This window comes from Podarcis tiliguerta, assembly GCF_965153285.1.
Source record: "Podarcis tiliguerta genome assembly, chromosome: 12".
NCBI classification, from domain to species: domain Eukaryota; kingdom Metazoa; phylum Chordata; class Lepidosauria; order Squamata; family Lacertidae; genus Podarcis; species Podarcis tiliguerta.
Genome location: NC_139545.1, coordinates 14,222,793 through 14,240,299, shown reverse-complemented (window position 1 = coordinate 14,240,299; position 17,507 = coordinate 14,222,793). Strand labels below are relative to the sequence as shown.

Here is a 17,507-nt window from a genome sequence, read left to right as displayed (position 1 = left end):
AATGGATGCCTCGTCTTCTCAAAACGAAATTGTTCTCAATTAGGAGACAACTGATCTTCTAGTTTCCTTCTTTCTTCTTTTCCTTTAGGAAAAGGCCACATCTCCAGGACGGAGAAACCCAAACCTCCAAGGTTGAATCTCAGCCCATGTAGGGATGGGAAAGACCTTCTGGCTGAAACCCAGAAGAGCAGTAGAGATAATACTGAGCACAATGGTCCAGTGTTGTGACTTGGTATACGGCAGCTTCCCATGTAAGACTAAGGTCTTTCTTTGTGATGCTGAAGTGCAGGGGAAGTTGTATGGTGTAGCAATCAGCAATCAGATTGCGACAAGAGATTTTAACATAAAAGGCAGCCGTGTAAGTGAATGTAAGTAATGTATGAGATGAAGCGAGACAGTGTGTTCAAAGCTTAATGGACTGTGGCACGCAGGGTTTTAAAGTCAGATTTGAAATTCATTGTACTAGATGGAACGACTCAATTCAGTAAGATATTAAAGGTTTGGGTGAGGGTAAGGATGGTAAAATATGCAGATATAAGCCACAAGGGGAGGGAGGGGGAATCTCCTATCACATCTTCTGCTAGATTTCACTTAAGACTGCTCTGCCATTAGGCTGCTCAGGACAGGTCTCTCAATACATTTTGAAGCAAATCTACAGCCCTTGGCACAAATGTACCATTGTAATGTTGAAATCCTAACACACACACACACACACACACACACACACACACACACACAACCCCGAACTCCCTCTTCTGTCACTCAAAAGCTCAGTTATGCAGATACTTTCAAATCCAATTCAGAATAAATTTTCAGGGTTGCCTTAATTCAGGTCTCTTCTAGACATCCTGTTTATTCAGCACTCATCCTGATTTCCTGGCTAAAAGCTTACACAGACATTGCATTTAATCTGTATTGACCATTTGTACTGACTTGTTTGCAGGGAGGTTATATGACAACGAGCATTTATCCTGCATTCATCCTGATTTACTTTCGATATGTTTATTCTACATGCTCCCATTAATCATTTGTTCTATGCTTTTCGGTTCATTTCTCCATCACCTTCTCAAACTGCTTCTTTTTAAGAGTGGATTTTCGCACTGGAGTGACAGAGCTCTTTGATTTGCTCTAATTGTGCAAACCTAAATTTCCTGATATGCGCTTGAATTACGGGGCATGCTCCTGTAAAATTCGCACGGTCTGCAGGTGCCCTCATGCCTCAAGATCCGGAATATAGGTAATGAACTGAAGCAGTGAACAGAGGAACAGCAGGTGACTCAGCCTCCTGACAGTTGGGTTGCTGCTTCTTACTGAAATAGAAGGGAGGGTGTGCTGCAGAGGTCAGTGTGGTGCAAATGCACCAGCAGCACAGGGGAGTTGAATTGCTCTGCTGGTGTGTTTGTGCCATGCCCACCTTGCCCCATTTCATCTTCTTCCTGGGAAGCAGCAGCAACTCAGCTGTCAGGAAGTCGGGTGAACATCCTCTCTCCACCATGCTGCGCACTACTCAACATGCCACCACCAGCTCCAAGAACAGGTTTGAGGAGAGGTGTTCATTTTTCCCCCTGCTGTCCAGAAAGAAAAGACACTTGGGTGTATATCTGTCACTTATTACAGACCCCCCCCCCGAAGTGTCCCTGTTTCCCAGGGACAATCCCAGATTTACAGAAGCCATCTCTGATTTGATTCCAGAATGTCCCGCTTTTTCTTAGGACATCCCTCTTTTCACCTGAGAAATGTTCAAGGGTATAGAATAGGAATATGGAATTGGATAGATGTTGGAGGGTATGTTATGACTTAATTTTGTTTCTGCACCATAAAGTATCTTAGCAGTGAGTGCCCCTCTTTCACTCTGGGGAACAGACAACGGCTTTCTAGTTTGATTCCAGCCCGGTGCAAACTCCACACATCTCTTCAGGCATTTCTGCAGCTTCCTCCAGCACCCTTAGTCTTGCTTTTAAGAAAGAGCCTTGAAGATCTCCATACTCTGATGGGAGGGCCTTCTTGGTAGTGGCGCCCACCCTGTGGAACGCCCTCCCCTCAGATGTCAAGGAAATAAATAACTATCTGACTTTTAGGAGACATCTGAAGGCAGCCCTGTTTAGGGAAGTTTTTAATGTCTGATGTTTTATTGCTTTATTATTATTACTATCATTGATTTTGTTGGGAGCTGCCCAGATGGGTGGGGTATAAATAAGAAATTATTATTATACTAAATCAGTCAAGAGCTAATTCCTTTTCTGCTGGAGAAAGAAGTATTAAATTAGCAATAGAGTGTAAAAAAACACACACATCCCCATTTTGTCAGTGCTTCTACTTCAGAAAGTATGTAAGAGTGGCAAATAATGAAATTACTTACTATAATCTTAGTTTGTTTCTTCCCAGCCCGCCTCACCCTCCCTCCTCTTTGCCTCATTGCTTAAAAGTATTTCCTTCAATCTGGGAAGTCTTTTGTGTCCAGAGTACAAAGACAATATACTTTTGACATATCACATAGCATCTTATTCATCAGATTAAATTCTGATCCACAACTAGGGGGAAAGAAAGAACGAACCATGGGGGCAAGGATTGATGTGGAAAGGACTCCTGTGTCACGGCACGCATGCAGAATCTGCCATTATGCGACTTCAGCCCCAGAGAGTTTGTTCCAAACATGATGAGTGAGGCGTATTGTGCTGAAAACTGCTGACATGTGCCATCAAAAACAAAAGTCCAGGACCTTAGGTGGAATTTGGGATGCTCAGCCTTGTGTTCACACGTTCTTATCAGCTCATCTAGTAGGTAACTTCTTGTCCTAAATGCCAACTCAAATGCAGCCTCCTTTCACGCAACTTGATTATATTTTAGAAAAACCTTGGCTAGGCAGATAACCTTTCACGTTCTTACAATCAACGAAAACCCATTTGTGGTATAAAAAGACAAGAATGTGGTGGAACTGGGCAGAAGTCTGCTTGTTGCTCCTCGGATGTACAGCTTAGGAAACGGAGGCCAAAAATGACACATCCAAACTCTTCCTCAGCAGCTGATGGGCAAGCTAGAAATGGCACACAGAAATCTCCATTGTGTTTTTAAAGAGACTAAACTATATTTTCCCTGGAAGCTGGTAGAGAGAAGTGAGGACTAAGTGGTGGGAGCCTGAAAGCTGCTGCATTTGGGAGAGTCGATGTGATTGAGGAAATTATTTTTCAACAATAATGCAGGTGGCCTGCACGTCAGCTAGAATCAATGGACTCAGACCTGGAGTGGCAGTCGAATGAAGAGTGGCTTAAATTAGAGGCAGAGTAAAAGACTGACAGTACTCAGAACACCTTGCCGGAGACGTGGGGTAATCGCTTTCTTCCCTGCCTTACTCCACCCTGCAAGCCATTTTGCCCAACATGCATGAGTCACACCCTGTCCTGGAGATGACACAGGGTAGCAAGTCTGTTGTTAAAATAACGTGTGTGCATCAGACAAAGATGGACAGGGTTTAATCCTGCTTGGCTTTGCGATCCGAGATCAGGGGCTTAAAAAGGGAGGATGGCGAGACTTGCAAAGTACAAGGGGTTTTGACAGTGGGTCAAGTTTGGGAACAAAAAAAATGTTTTCCATTCCTGAGCTATATAATAAGGGGGGAAACCACCCTTCTAAAATTTGGTTGGGCACAACTTTCTTTGCAATAAGTTGGAAATTATTTAGTTGGCCTGAGGAGGAATGCAGAGGGTAAACACATAAATGGACTTCTGGGAGATTTTAAAATAATTTTTTGAATAAGTAATTTCCTTACACCCTTTTGTACATTGTTTTCCACCTGCTGAGATAGCTCAGCTGGTAAACCACAGGACTCTTAATCTCAGGGTTGTGGGTTTGAGCCCCATGTCGGGCACAAGATTTCTGCATTGCTGGGGGTTGGACTAGATGACCCTCATGGTCCTTTCTGACTCTACATTTCTATAGTTCAAATCCTAGTTTTGGGCCTTCAGAACCACAGGCAGCCTGTGTAATAATCAGCCTTTCAGTGATCTGCTGTGTTAAAGCCATGCAGTTTAGGTTCCATAGTGTCTACACAAAACTGGTCATTGTGCATGAATGTAAAGAAACAAACAAAATGTTAATGTTACAAACATGATCAGATGTGTCCGAAACATAGTCCACCAAAATCCTGTAACAGCTAGCCATGGCTATTTTTAAACATGACATGGCATGCAAGCCTACTGGCCAGTTAAGACGTATTGCAGCTGCTACAGTCTCCTGCTGTTACAGAAATTGTGTGCATCTCTGGGACTTTCAACACAGTCCCCGAACTTTCATAATATTGGCTGTTTTTGAGCACATCTTTTACAAGCTGTTGTCATGTTTGTTACAGACATCTTAGATTCATGCTTGGAAGTAAATCTCCTAGAATGTTCTGGTGTGATTTCCAAAAAAATTTTGTTATTATTTGAAGAATGGAAGAGTCGATGAGAATTTTTTAGCAGGCAGCTTTGTGGCAAGAAATAAATAAACACAACAACTGCAAAACTGTGTTGTTTTTATTTTGGAACATGCAAAATACAGTCCATGCATCTGCCATTTTGAAAAAAAAACCCAAAACCTTTTCATTTCATAGCAGATAAACCCAAAGACGTTTTGGCTATCAACTTCCAATAAATGTTTCAAAATGCTTTACAGTGTAAAGATAATAAGAAATTTAGCAAAATTTCAACAAACCTGTATAAAAAACAGATACAGATAACTTTTTTTTTCATTTCAAGGCGACATGCTGTAATGTAAAGAGTTATAATTTTGTTTTTGTTTTTGTTTTCATAAAAAGTCTTCAACAATACAATTGCTTTAACCTTTACTGGCAAGCCTTTAGGCTACACATGCAAAAAAAATTATTTGAGTTAAAAATCACCAAAACGTGCTATTTTCATTTAAGTACAGTAACTGTAAGTAGTAGCATATCTGAACTCTGTAAAAGTGTCCAGGGAAGGTCATGGAGCTACTGTCCTGGAAGACTCATACTCTGACATACATTTTGGTTTAATCGCTTTCCCATTGTAATAGTCCACCACTTGGTTTGGAACTTCAGCCAAAACACTTTTTGCTAACGCAGCTGGAGATGCCTGCAGGAAATGGCAGAAAATAACAGTTGTTAACACACTTCTACCTAAAACGTGGCCGTTCCACACACATAATCCCATAACCAACTGGGTTGTGATCAGCACAACTATGCTTGCCTTTAAGATGCAGGTTATTCCACCTCAGTCTAGCCAAACACCCGTGAGCATATGATTAATGCTGCAAATACAGTGGTGCCCCGCAAGACGAATGCCTCGCAAGACGGAAAACCCGCTAGACGAAAGGGTTTTCCGTTTTGGAGGTGCTTCGCAAAACGAATTTCCTATGGGCTTGCTTCGCAAGACAAAAATGTCTTGCGATTCCTGGGGTGTTTTTTCTGCTCCCTACCCCCTTTATCTAAGGCACTAAGCTGCTAATAGCCTTTTAGCAGCTAATCCGCTAATCCCTTAAGCCTTTAATAGCCGCTAATAGCCGCTAAACCGCTAATAGCGCTAATCCGCTAATGGGCTTGCTTTGCAAGACGAAAAAACCGCTAGACGAAGAGACTCACGGAACGGATTCTTTTTGTCTTGCGAGGCACCACTGTACAAGGCTTTGACAAGGCTGCCCAGTTTCCCCGCCTATGCATATGGGGCTAACTTGTCTACAACAACATCAAGGCCTCTGATGTAGGTAAGGCTATGTTGTCATTTGCTTTGTGTAATCACACTAAGATGGGGTAAAGCACACAAGTCATTTGGCATCCATGTGGTCAGCTGTTTGTGGAGACTGAGGAACTTTGGGTATTATTGCCCCAATCATCACTATGGCATGCAAAGGCCTTATAGTTCTATTGAAGTATTTGGGTCCTTGGAGCATGAAATGATTTTTTACCGAGCTTCTATTTTGCAGTACACTCCACCTGCTTATATTTTTGATTAACGTGGAAAACAAACTGCATTTCTGCTAGCAGGAGAAACATCAAATACTTCCTGTAGTCTACTCTTATCTGTTATCATTCTGTTACCTATATGCATGCATTTGGTAACATTTCTGAAATATATAGCATTCGGTTTAATGTATTTGTTGTGGTTTATTGTTCTAGAAGTCTACATCCCTGTGGAATGTTCAATATTTATGCTTTAAGTTCACCTTAGTGGCTGATTTGGTTCTTGTAACAATTTTTATGCATTATCCAAATTTTGAGTCATTAAGTTTGCATCGTCACAGTAAGCTTTTTTTTAATATTAAAAAATGTTTGCCTTTTAGTTTACTGTCAATTTGGGGGGTCGTCTAATACGCCCAGTCGCCTAATACGCCAGAATCTACGGTAGATCCTGGATTTTTGCATAAACTCTGGAAGTCCTGCTAATAGTATAAACACATATGATGGAAAACACACATAAAATTCATAGTATGCTGAATAAACAAGATTAGCACACGTACAAGCCTAGGTGGGCCTACTCAGAAGTAAGCCTCAACTGAGTTCATTGGAACATGCTCCCAGGTGAGTGGGTATAAGTTTGCCGTCCCTCTATTCACTTATTTTTAAAGTATTCAAATTTAAAGTTGAAAATACAATACAAAATGAAACAACTGTGCACAATGAACGTTAGATCTTTGTTTTTATTTCATTCATACATATGCAAACGCACACTTCGGTTCAAAAGAAATTTGCAGAAGTAAATCCTGCTTGAACCTCCTTTTGATTCGATGGGATTAACAGTATAGCCTAGAAATCTAGCAGTCTTTAAAAGGTGAATTCTTCATGGCGACAACGGTTGCTTTCTTTCTGGGATGAGAGTTGCTCAATGCCAACGTGGCAAACTTCAGCACCGCGTGACAGAGGACCCTGCCTGCCGGGGCAGCGCTATCTGGTAATACCTTTTCTACGGCTGAATCCCCAGCTACAACCTAGCAAGACGATAATGGCATTTATCTTCTCAAGCTGGAGCTTAATGAGGGGCACGACTCCTCTCACTCGCTCACTGTCTCGCTCCTGTGCAGTTCTGTAGGATGATGGGAGCCTTGAAGGAGCTTCCAAGCATCTGTCTTGTTCTACTAGATTAAAAGCTCATTGTAACGGCCATCCTTGACCTATTTGGAGCAGCTAATTTCAGTGCACAGATGCTGAGGTAGAGAATCTTAGCTGTCTAATTCACAAGCAGAGTTCTAAAACCACGGAATGGCTCTCGTGCCTTCAGCTACTAAAAAGGTAAAGGTAAAGGGACCCCTGACCATTAGGTCCAGTCGTGGCCGACTCTGGGGTTGCGGCGCTCATCTCGCTTTATTGGCCGAGGGAGCCGGCGTACAGCTTCCGGGTCATGTGGCCAGCAGGACTAAGCCGTTTCTGGCGAACCAGAGCAGCGCACGGAAACGCCGTTTGACTTCCCGCCGGAGCGGTACCTATTTATCTGTTTTCACTTTGACATGCTTTTGAATTGCTAGGTTGGCAGGAGCAGGGACCAAGCAACGGGAGCTCACCCCGTTGCGGGGATTCGAACCGCCGACCTTCTGATCGGCAAGCCCTAGGCTCTGTGGTTTAATCCACAGCACCACCACTTCAGATACTGCTCGACTATAAAACTCCAATCATCCATGACTGTTGGCTGGGACTGATGGGAAATGAAATGCAACAATATCTGAAAGGCACTAGGGGTCAGGAAGGCAGGTTCACTCTTACGATTAGGACGCTGTTTTCGTACATCACCGCAGCTTAGCCTAAAATCACTTGATCACACCACACTTAAGTAATTCAGTTAGCAGGAATACTGCAGTTTTAGTCCAATCAGATTGGCACCTGCAATTTCAGCCATTCAGCTGGGGATAACTGAAACACTGTCCAAGTAAGGTGAAACTGGTTTTGCCCGGAAGCATATTTTCAATAAACTGAAAGCAGATATAGTAGTACCAACTCATAAATCAGTCTCATTTCAATTCTTTTTACCAAGGAAAACTGCATCCAATAATTAGTGACAGGAGCAGGAGAGTAATATATGAGAATTTCCAGGATATAGCTTGTTAAAGCTGTTGTTTCATAGGTGGCCTGGTAAGGTTGTTAATATCTGATATATTAGTCTAATAAATACGAACTTTAAACTGAAACTTGACAAAGAAACTACTGCAGATGTAGGTGTGGGCGAACTGGTTCTCTGCCTTTCCACAACAGCTTTTTTTTAAAAAAAAAAGTCTGCATAAAAATTCATTAGTATTTTAGTGCACAATTCTCTTAATACAAATATTTTGTATACAATTTTGTCCAATACACACATTTTTTGCAAGCAGTGTTCACCAAAATTATGCATATTTCCACGTTATTTCCACTTATATACGTGTTTTCACGTACACTTTACTCTAGTATATGCTTTTTTGTATATATTACTTGGCTACAGAACTCAGCAATCAGTGGTGAGTGGGACTGTTAATTATTAAATCTTTGAACTGGCTTGATACCTCAGAACATCCTCCAGGTTCTGTCCCTTTAAAAAACATCCAAGGCAGAAAGGAAACCAGGTTTTTCCAGCTCAAAACCTGCTGTAGTCAGGATAGCTAAGCACTTCTGTTTGGTACAGCAGGGCTATTTTCCTGCATCGCTAGCACCACAATCCTTGTTACTCTGAAGCAAGTACCATTGAGTTAAGTAGGACTTATTCCTAAGTCCACTGATCTTGATGGTGTCTACTTAGTTCCAATTCAATATGCATAGGATTGCACTGTTGGTAGAAAGTTGGAAAGATATGCGCTTGTTTTATGGGCTTGTGACAGTTTCACAAGTAGAGAGAATGGAGTGGACCTCCAGGGGCGGAGTCAAACTGCTGGAGAATGACAGCTCCTGCTGTGGCTGCAGAGACAGGTAACATGCAACTGCTACCTCCTGTGTTGTTTTTGCTGTGTTGGCAGCACCTACGTGACCTCTCTGGGCAGTGTGTATGGAGGTCCTGGGCTGCCCAGATGATAAGACCTCACTCTCAGCCTTGCTGATGTGGTCCAAAGGAAAACAGAGCAATACATTTGGCTCCATTTTAGCTGCAGGAGTTACCGGAAGGAGGTGTACAAGATGCCATCTAACCGTCTTAGGGACTCCACTCTGGATTTGTGTAGGGTTTACTTCTTAGCCTCTCGAAGATGGGCAGACAGAGCCTTGCAATTAGTTCCCATATTATTAGACTCTCTGCCCCAAATTTTACTACTGGCTCCGCTCACAAACACCCATATGATTTATGTTCTAAAAGACATTGGGGGATACCTCCCAATGGAGGATTATAAAATCAATCCCTTCCAAATCTAATAAATCTGTATTTTTTTATTTTATCCATTCCCAAATCCAACAAATACATGAGGCTTCAAAATATAATTTCAGGTCAGGCAGTGTTCTAAAAGACATTGGGGGGATACCTCCCAATGGAGGATTCCTCTCCTCGCCCCAAGCAAATACTAGCTTAGGAAGAGGGATTTTCCTTAAGACTGCAGCAGAGAAAGAAAGGATTAGATTCCCCCTCTACACCTGCTCTAATACTATTAATTATCAGTCTTCCCACCACCAACTGACACAATTTGCATTTTTAAAAACCTGCACTGTTTGATCCTTAGTTGTGAAAACTTTGAGTTGAGTTGTGAAAACTTTGAGTTTGAGGCTCATCAATTTTACAGTCCCTGTACTAAGAAACAACACATTCCAAAAGAGAACACAGCAAAAATTAATCTTACATGTTTGAAGTTTCTGAATGGCACAAACTGAACGATGTCGCGAAGAACAGGCTCTCCCTTAGGCGATCTCAGGATCCCATCGTCCCCATCCAGCATCTGCATGTCACTGAAATCAGCATTTCCTACTCCAACTATAATGACTGACATGGGGAGATGGGAGGCATGAACAATGGCTTCGCGTGTATCGGCCATGTCTGTGATGACGCCATCCGTCAGAATCAGCAAGATGAAATATTGCTATAGAAGGGTTGAAAAAGAAAGTCAGTATTCCAATTCATTTCCAGCAACTATTCCTAAATCAATGATGCAGAGATTCCCTGGCACTCCTCCCTGGGAATTATGTGGTTTTTTATTATGCTATGAATAAGTGGGGGAAGAGATCAAATTTTTAAAATATGTTAAACACTACATAAACTATGCTTTTCACCTACTGGGGATGGGTGAATCTCTCAATTTCTGTTTCTCTTTGTTTCTTATTTTTCTAGTTTTAATTTGAATTTTGCACATTTTCCTATCAGTTTGTGATTTTTTTCTTTAAGTCCTTGTGAAAATTCACCAGAATTTTAATATGCAGTTTTGCCAAAGATACACGTTTTTGCAAGCAATTTATCCTACTGCAATGCATTCTGTATGCTATTGTTATTTAAATATGCCTTTTATGTACACTTTACACAAGCATAAGCAGCATGTAATTTGAATAGTAATGGGGGATTTGCAACAAGGCACGATGCCAGGGGTATGAATAGTTGTGACTGATTTTCCCTCTATGTAACTTTAGAATGGTCAGCTGGATGACTAATTTAGTTGCTAAACAAGGCGGTATGAACTGTTGTAAAGATGGCAGAAATTACAGGCCATAGCCCTGTTCCATCTAAAGGTAGTCATAACTAACTTTCACTGAAAGCAAAAGGAATGATGTAAATGAAAAAGGTTTCAGTGGAGATTGTGGCCTCCAGGTTGTCACTCCTTTGCGGAAGGGGCTGAAGCACATACCAAAAAGTTGGACTGTGCAACTGACAAGGATGTTAAACTGCTATGTTATCCTAGTTGTTTTTTATGGACTTTTTGCAGTTAGGAAAGTGACATGGAAATGCCCTGGAAAGTGTAGGATGAAGGAAAGTTCTGCAGGAAGGTATGTCAACAGCCCCCAAGAAAATCAGAATGAATGCAGTACAAGCGCTCATTGTTGTTGCACATTCTCTTAAACAAATCAGAACAAATGGTCAGTAAAAAAGGACAGACATATTCCAACATATTTGTGCAAGCAAATTGGGATGAATGCTGAACAAACAGGTTGTCCATCCTTTAGCTGGAGCTCTGTAGACCAAATGAACGGAACTGGACCATAGCTGCATTGCAGGCTGCAGAGGTTGTACAAACACAGCTATCTATCTGATTCTATGAAAATACATGCGCATTTATTAACACTATTGTGCCTCATATAATGAAAAGGCACTGTTTCTGCCTTATATACACAAGGCAACACGATGACCAAGTACAACAATGCAAGCTGTTTTCATCGGATTAGAAACTATTATCGTTTCAATAATTCATTTGCAGTTTATGAAGCATTTCCATATCCTTCTGCTGTGCTGAAGAAGAATTCTACGAAACAGTGGGTATATCCAGAATCACTGTTCACTACGTCTGTTTGCGGACCACTTCGGCAGCATTGGACGTCATAAAACAAAGCTTTACGGCTTGATTTCATCAGATAAGCAGATAAGCATCTGACTCATTGCTTCTTTCAGAGACTTGCATAGTCTACAAAGACTTTCAGAGACTTATAAGACTTATGTTTATTTGGTTTCTATGTTTTCAAGACAATCCATCAAGATTGCACATCTAGTGACTTTCAGAGATTTATAAGGTTTCTGTTTATTTGATTTCTCATTTTGTTCAATGTTCCGTATAGACTATATAAAGAGTTTATATTGATATTGCATTGTTGTACTTGGTCATCGTGTTGCCTTGGATATTACTGATAATTGTTTGCAACACAGGGGTTTAATTGTTTGGTTACTAACATACACAAGAGCACACTATTCCATACTCACTGAATTAAGTGGAAATGGCTTCCCTCTTCCCCCATCCCCATCACTTCTTGGTTCCAGACCAAGTGCCCCAACTAAAATGAACCCTCCAAACGGGCACTGAAAAAGTAGGGGAAACTCATCCCTTTACCATCCCTAGGATAGCAAGTACACACGGGTTGTCAGAGTGTGTCCATGGGCAATTAATCTGTTATGCATTATTGAGGATGCAGTTGACACCCAAGGTCTAGTTTAGCTTTCCAGTCTGCTATGATTCTCACCGATGCCTCCTTACTGTTGGTTTCTTCTGAGGCTGATTTAGCCACCTTCTGAATGATGGGAGCAATGTTTGTAGGCCCATAGAGCTGAAGCTTAGGCAGGCAGTTCTGATACGCTTCGACCACTCCTTGGATCCCTTACATTAAAAGGGGGGAAAGAACAGCAGATAACGTCACGATCAATCATTGAGCAAAATATATTTGGGGCAACGATTCCGTAGAGAGAGCCCCTCTTTTCTTCCTCCCCGCAAAAAGTTTCTTTTGAGTGATTCACACCATTTCGCTTCCACTATCCTGCCAATTTATTCTGCGCAGCTGTGGCTCTGAAAGGTTTGCTCAAAGCCTCTCTCTCTCTCCCCTGCTGACCTGACCTCTTTCAGATGTTATGTAATATATAATTCACGAGCCAGCTTTTCTCCTCGCCAGCAGCATTTAAACGGTGCATTTTGCAGATATTAACCACCCTGGATGATATTAAAACACTTTGCAGGATGCATTAGTTTTCTATACCATAGAGGTCTTAAGATCTGGACACCAGAGGATGTCCACACCTTCAGCTCTGTAGATTTGAATGATTAGATGATAATAACATTCTCTCTTGCTGCTTATAGTCAAATGTTTACTTGCAGTGAACCAGAGTGCAACAGACAGTGCCTTTTCTAAAGATCCATATTTCTAATATAGGGGCATATCTGAAAAACATATCTGGAATCCTATTAAAATATTTGTCCACCGTTTGCGTAATTAATTTAAAATGTTCATATCCAACCTGGCTAACATGGCAAGGTGACTCGTATTTAAAACGCCGCCCATGTTTTATACCAAGTCAGACCACTGGCCTATTTAGTTCAGTATTTTCTGCTGTGAACCAGGGCTAGGGGAGACCTGGGGTACCCCAAAAGTCATGGGGATCCAGTAATCATCATCCCTGACCACTGACCATGCTAGCTGGGATTGATGGGCATCTGGAGGACTACAGACCCCCACCCTAGGACTACACTGCCTTGGTAGTGGGTCTCTGGGTTTTCAGACACTGGTTGTTCCCCAGATGTCAGGGACCGTGCTGAGGAAGAATGGTGGGAGCCACGCACTGCTCCTGCTCCTGAATCTTCCCAGGAGCAGGAGGACAGGATAGATTTGGAACAGTGGTCTGCAGAGGGGCACAGTTCAGAAGGCAGAAGCTGGGAAGCACTGGATGGGGAACAGCTAGGAGAAGAAACACTAGAAGGGAGAGAGTTAACAGATTCACAGTCTCTGGATAGTATTCATCCCCCCTTCTCCAAAGTTATAGAGAGCTCAGAAAGTGTTAGAACAGAAAACACAGAGGCTACAAACTCAGATTACAAGACGTAGGAGTGACGTAGATTAACAGGGACGGAGGGGGGAGTGACCCTTAATTGGGAGCACCGCCATCCTGGGTAGATGCTTTCTTTTGTCCCTCGCTGTGTTTATTAAAGAAACTAACTGGTAAGAATTTCCTTTTGTTTGATTTGCTCATTTACGGCCAAGAGGGAGGAAGCCAATTCTCCAAAGCCTGACACCAGCTATATCTGAAGGTGACAGGCCTTCAACCTGCAGCCTTTTCTACATGGGGCACTGCCTCATTTCATCTGTTTAAATCGAGTTTTAGACAACAAGCTATTTCCCCTTAGCTAACTGGTTCAGAGGTTCCCCAACTTTTTTGGACCAGTGGGTACATTTGTAAACCAGAGACGTTGTTGTGGGGCACCATACATTGCACCCAAGCATACACTGCAACCTATAATACTGGCTCCAATTAAATGTTTCTTTCCAGCATAATTTCACTGAGGTGGAAGGGACCCTGTGGAAGGCCAATGAGAGTGCATTCGCCATATGGCCATTCCCTGCACTAGCTGATCAAAAGGAAGATTAAATCATAGTGGAAAGAGGGGATTTCCATTTCATTTCATTTCACTTTTAATTTGTATACCACCTTTATATATTACTACACACCAGGCGGTTTACAAGCTGGAGAAACATCAGAATATACAACAAAGATCACACGCCATCGAACAATCTGATCCCATACCAAAAAAAAGTCAAAACAAAAACCTAACTTTAAAATTAACAACTTATATCAAATAAAGCAATATTCAATAATCCAGTATAATAAAATAGGGCACGATAAAATGAAATACTGGCAAATGATAATTAAACAGAAATTCACACTTAGCAATTACAACAAATAATTACTAAACTATAATCAATAAAAAGAACAGCAAGTCAGAATGCATAAAATACCAGAATACGTACAAGACCATGTAAAAGGATCAAATAGAGGAACAAGACAGACAACTTATATAATTATTGGTAATTTTTTTTAAAAAAATAAACCTTAACCCCTCCCATTCTTTCACTAAAAGGAATCTAACAATTATAACTGTGTCTCCGTGACTCACATAGCATGTCCCATTATTTCTCAGAAGATAATGCAAACAATTAACAGGCACAAAAATGACACGGTTTAAAGCCAAATATATGTTACATCAGAATACATCAGTCTCTTTGCCGTAACAAAATGATTACCTGCACATTCTGGGTTGTCTTCATTAAAGTTGATTGCAAAATCATGAGAGACCTATGGGCAACCCCCCCAAAAAATTAAATAACATTTTAGTTCAGAAAAGTGACTCAGGTTTTTCCTGCAGCAGATGGAGAATTCACACAGGCTGTCCCTATATGGACAGTCACTGAAAATTGTTTAAAGGATCCTTTTATTTTTCATTTGAGTGTATTTAATTATCACATTGCCTCATACTTGTGGAATTTGTGTCATACATCTAGATTGCATGACTTGCTTTGATTGGAAAAGACAGCCAAATTAATGGTGGTCATTATTATTATGTTCATTACTTTCCCAGTTTCAGACAAGCTAATTCCATTGTGCAGGTGCAAACATATGTGTAAGTAATGGCTTCCGGGTTGGCGCGCCTGGCAATGGCGGACCTCCTTCGTCTCGGAGGAGACCGCTCTCCGAAAAGAAGGGTCTGACCGCCTACGGCGAGGCGGAGACCCGTTAAAAACCACGGTCGGAGGAAGACCGTGGACTTGGGATCCGGCTGGTGCCAGTAGCGCCTCCCTTACTCGCGGGGAGACCCGGTTACGGGCTCCGGAGCGACGTGGGGTGAGTGGCGCGGCACTTTGGATCGATCGCTGTTTTTGGGGAGTGAAGCCGCACAGCTGCTGTCAGGAAGCGCTAACTTTTCCTGTGGACATTTGGACTAAAGAAACTCTCGTAAGTAAATGGAAATTGGATTATAAATTACTGAAATTCGGCATCAGATGGAAGGTTAAAACAGGAAGTCCACCTTCCACTTTGTAGAAAGATCAAGGCAAAAGTGTGAGAACTGGAGCCTTTAAAAAGTACTTTACAAGGAAACAAATCTGCCACCTAAGCCCTTTAAACCCCCCCTCAGAAGCAGGGAAGAGGGGGAGATTGTTTCAACAGTTTATAGTCCTGCAGAGCAGTGTACTTTGAACTTATTTTTTACCATCTCGAGCCCGGGACCGGGCGGCCAAAACAAGAAAAAGAATCTTTATAACAAGAAATAATTATTAAGAATTATTAAGAAGAAAAGGATTAAGAGAGAACTGAATCTTTTGCTTACTGTTTGTTGGAAAGGAAAAAAGGAGTTAAATGACAACTGTTTTTGAAAGGTGGATGAAAAATAACTAAAGGAAACTGTAATCAGGCGGCTGTGGAAAGTTACAGAATTATGTTGGATTGTTACAATTGTTACACTTTTGGATAGAAACTTTCACACAGGCTGCAACTTTACAGACTAAATATAAGCATCTGACCTTGACAGTAAGATAACATTGAAAGAACAGACTTGGGAACATGGAGGGAAAAATAGCAGCTCTGTTTGAACAATTTCAAAAAAAACTGTCTATTCTGGAATTTGGCATCTCTGATCTGAAGGAAAATGTGCACAGCCTGGCTCAAGAAGGAAAAAAATTATTAAACTCGGCCCAAGGACTGGAATTAAACCAACAAGGAAGGACAACTGAGAAGAATATGGATCAAACAGAACAGGTTTTGTCTTCACAAGAGGAATCTCTGGTGGAAAATACAGTAATAGAGCCTCAAGTTGATGGACAAAAAGTGGACTATGAGAGTAAAGAGTTTAAAGGACAGATCTGGGAAAGGAGTGCCATGTATGGACTAAGAGATACAGGTTTGATAAGATATATTTTGGAAATTGGCACTCTGAGAAAGTTTGAAAAAGTGAAATTTAGCAACCTTAAAGAGAGTGTGGAGCAAGCTTTGGACAATTCTTTGGTCTACAAGAGGAATTACAGAGTCCGGGCAAGCTTGTTCACAAAGGTTAAAGGAGATGTTGAGGGGAATGTGGTTTGGGACATAATTTTAGGCTCGAAAAAGACTCTCCAGATAGGCCAGAAAGATGATTTAAAGGCCTCGGACACCAGACAACCTGGCTGATGGATTGAATTTATGGATTGGAAAGACTTTAAAAATTTGTAAAAAGGATTGGCAGCACCCGAAACCGGGGGGATGAGATGGGGGAAAAAATTGGAGATTATTAAGTAAAATCTGACAAAATATGGTTTTAATAAGCATTTTGAGGGGATGACGGAAGGAATTTAACTGGTTCCAGGGAGTAAGATAAGGAAAATGAAAAACTAAGATATAAGGGTATATAACTATAGAATTTAAGATTAGAAGTTTTAAGATAAATTCTCTTTTTCTATTATTATTGTTCTTTCTAAAAGGGGTAAAGGTAAATAAGTGAAAAAGCACTAAAAGTTGGATGGAATTTGCCGATTAGATTAAAATCAGGAATATAAAGAGGGAGGTGGGAGGAAGTCATGGAAACAAGTTAAAGGAAAAAAGGGAATGTGAGACTTTGTGTTGTATGGGGTATTTTTGTGTTTTGTTTTTGGGATTTTTGTGTTGGGGGATGGGGAAGAGGGTTCTTTGTTTTTTCCTTTTTTTTCCCTCTTCTTTTTTCTCTCTTTTTTTATTCTTACTATTTCATTTAATGTCTTTCCCCCCCCCTGTTTTTTTGTGGATATGTTTTGTTTTGGTGTTATGCTGTTGGAAAATCTCAATAAATATTATTTAAAAAAAAACAACAAAAAAACAACAACATATGTGTAAGTAATTAAACTTTGGCTTAAAAGTGTATGTGACCAAGCTTAACATTATTTTAAATGCTTGTGGGCATAATTTTCACCCATACTACTAAGCACTTAATCGTACTATTTCAAGTGTGTATCTTCCCAACAACGTATCAAGAGAAAAATGGATCAAATTTAACGTTCAAATATCATTCCCCCCCCACCGCTTTTGCAAATCTATGCCTGTTTGAATTTCTAGCATCTTATTTGTCTTATACTTCATTCACTTCAAGTAATGTTAGGAAAAGCACAACCATGTATTTCCCCTGTAATTGCAAACAAAGCAGGTCAGTGAGCGTGTTGG

General features: G+C 41.1%; 1 protein-coding gene across 4 annotated transcripts in view; it reads right to left on the bottom strand.

Annotated features, from left to right (window-relative positions):
* Positions 1-4,493: 4,493 nt before the first annotated feature.
* CPNE4 (copine 4) overlaps positions 4,494-17,507 on the bottom strand; it is a 199,372-nt gene continuing 186,358 nt past the window's right edge. For all 4 annotated transcript variants that reach the window (XM_083404983.1, XM_083404982.1, XM_083404984.1 and 1 more), the window contains 4 exons: positions 14,588-14,639; positions 12,044-12,177; positions 9,730-9,966; positions 4,494-5,087 (listed from right to left, as the gene is read on the bottom strand). In XM_083404983.1, the coding sequence (XP_083261109.1) occupies positions 4,956-5,087; positions 9,730-9,966; positions 12,044-12,177; positions 14,588-14,639 (555 nt within the window). In that variant the 3' untranslated portion in view covers positions 4,494-4,955. The remainder of the gene's footprint in view (positions 5,088-9,729; positions 9,967-12,043; positions 12,178-14,587; positions 14,640-17,507) is intronic.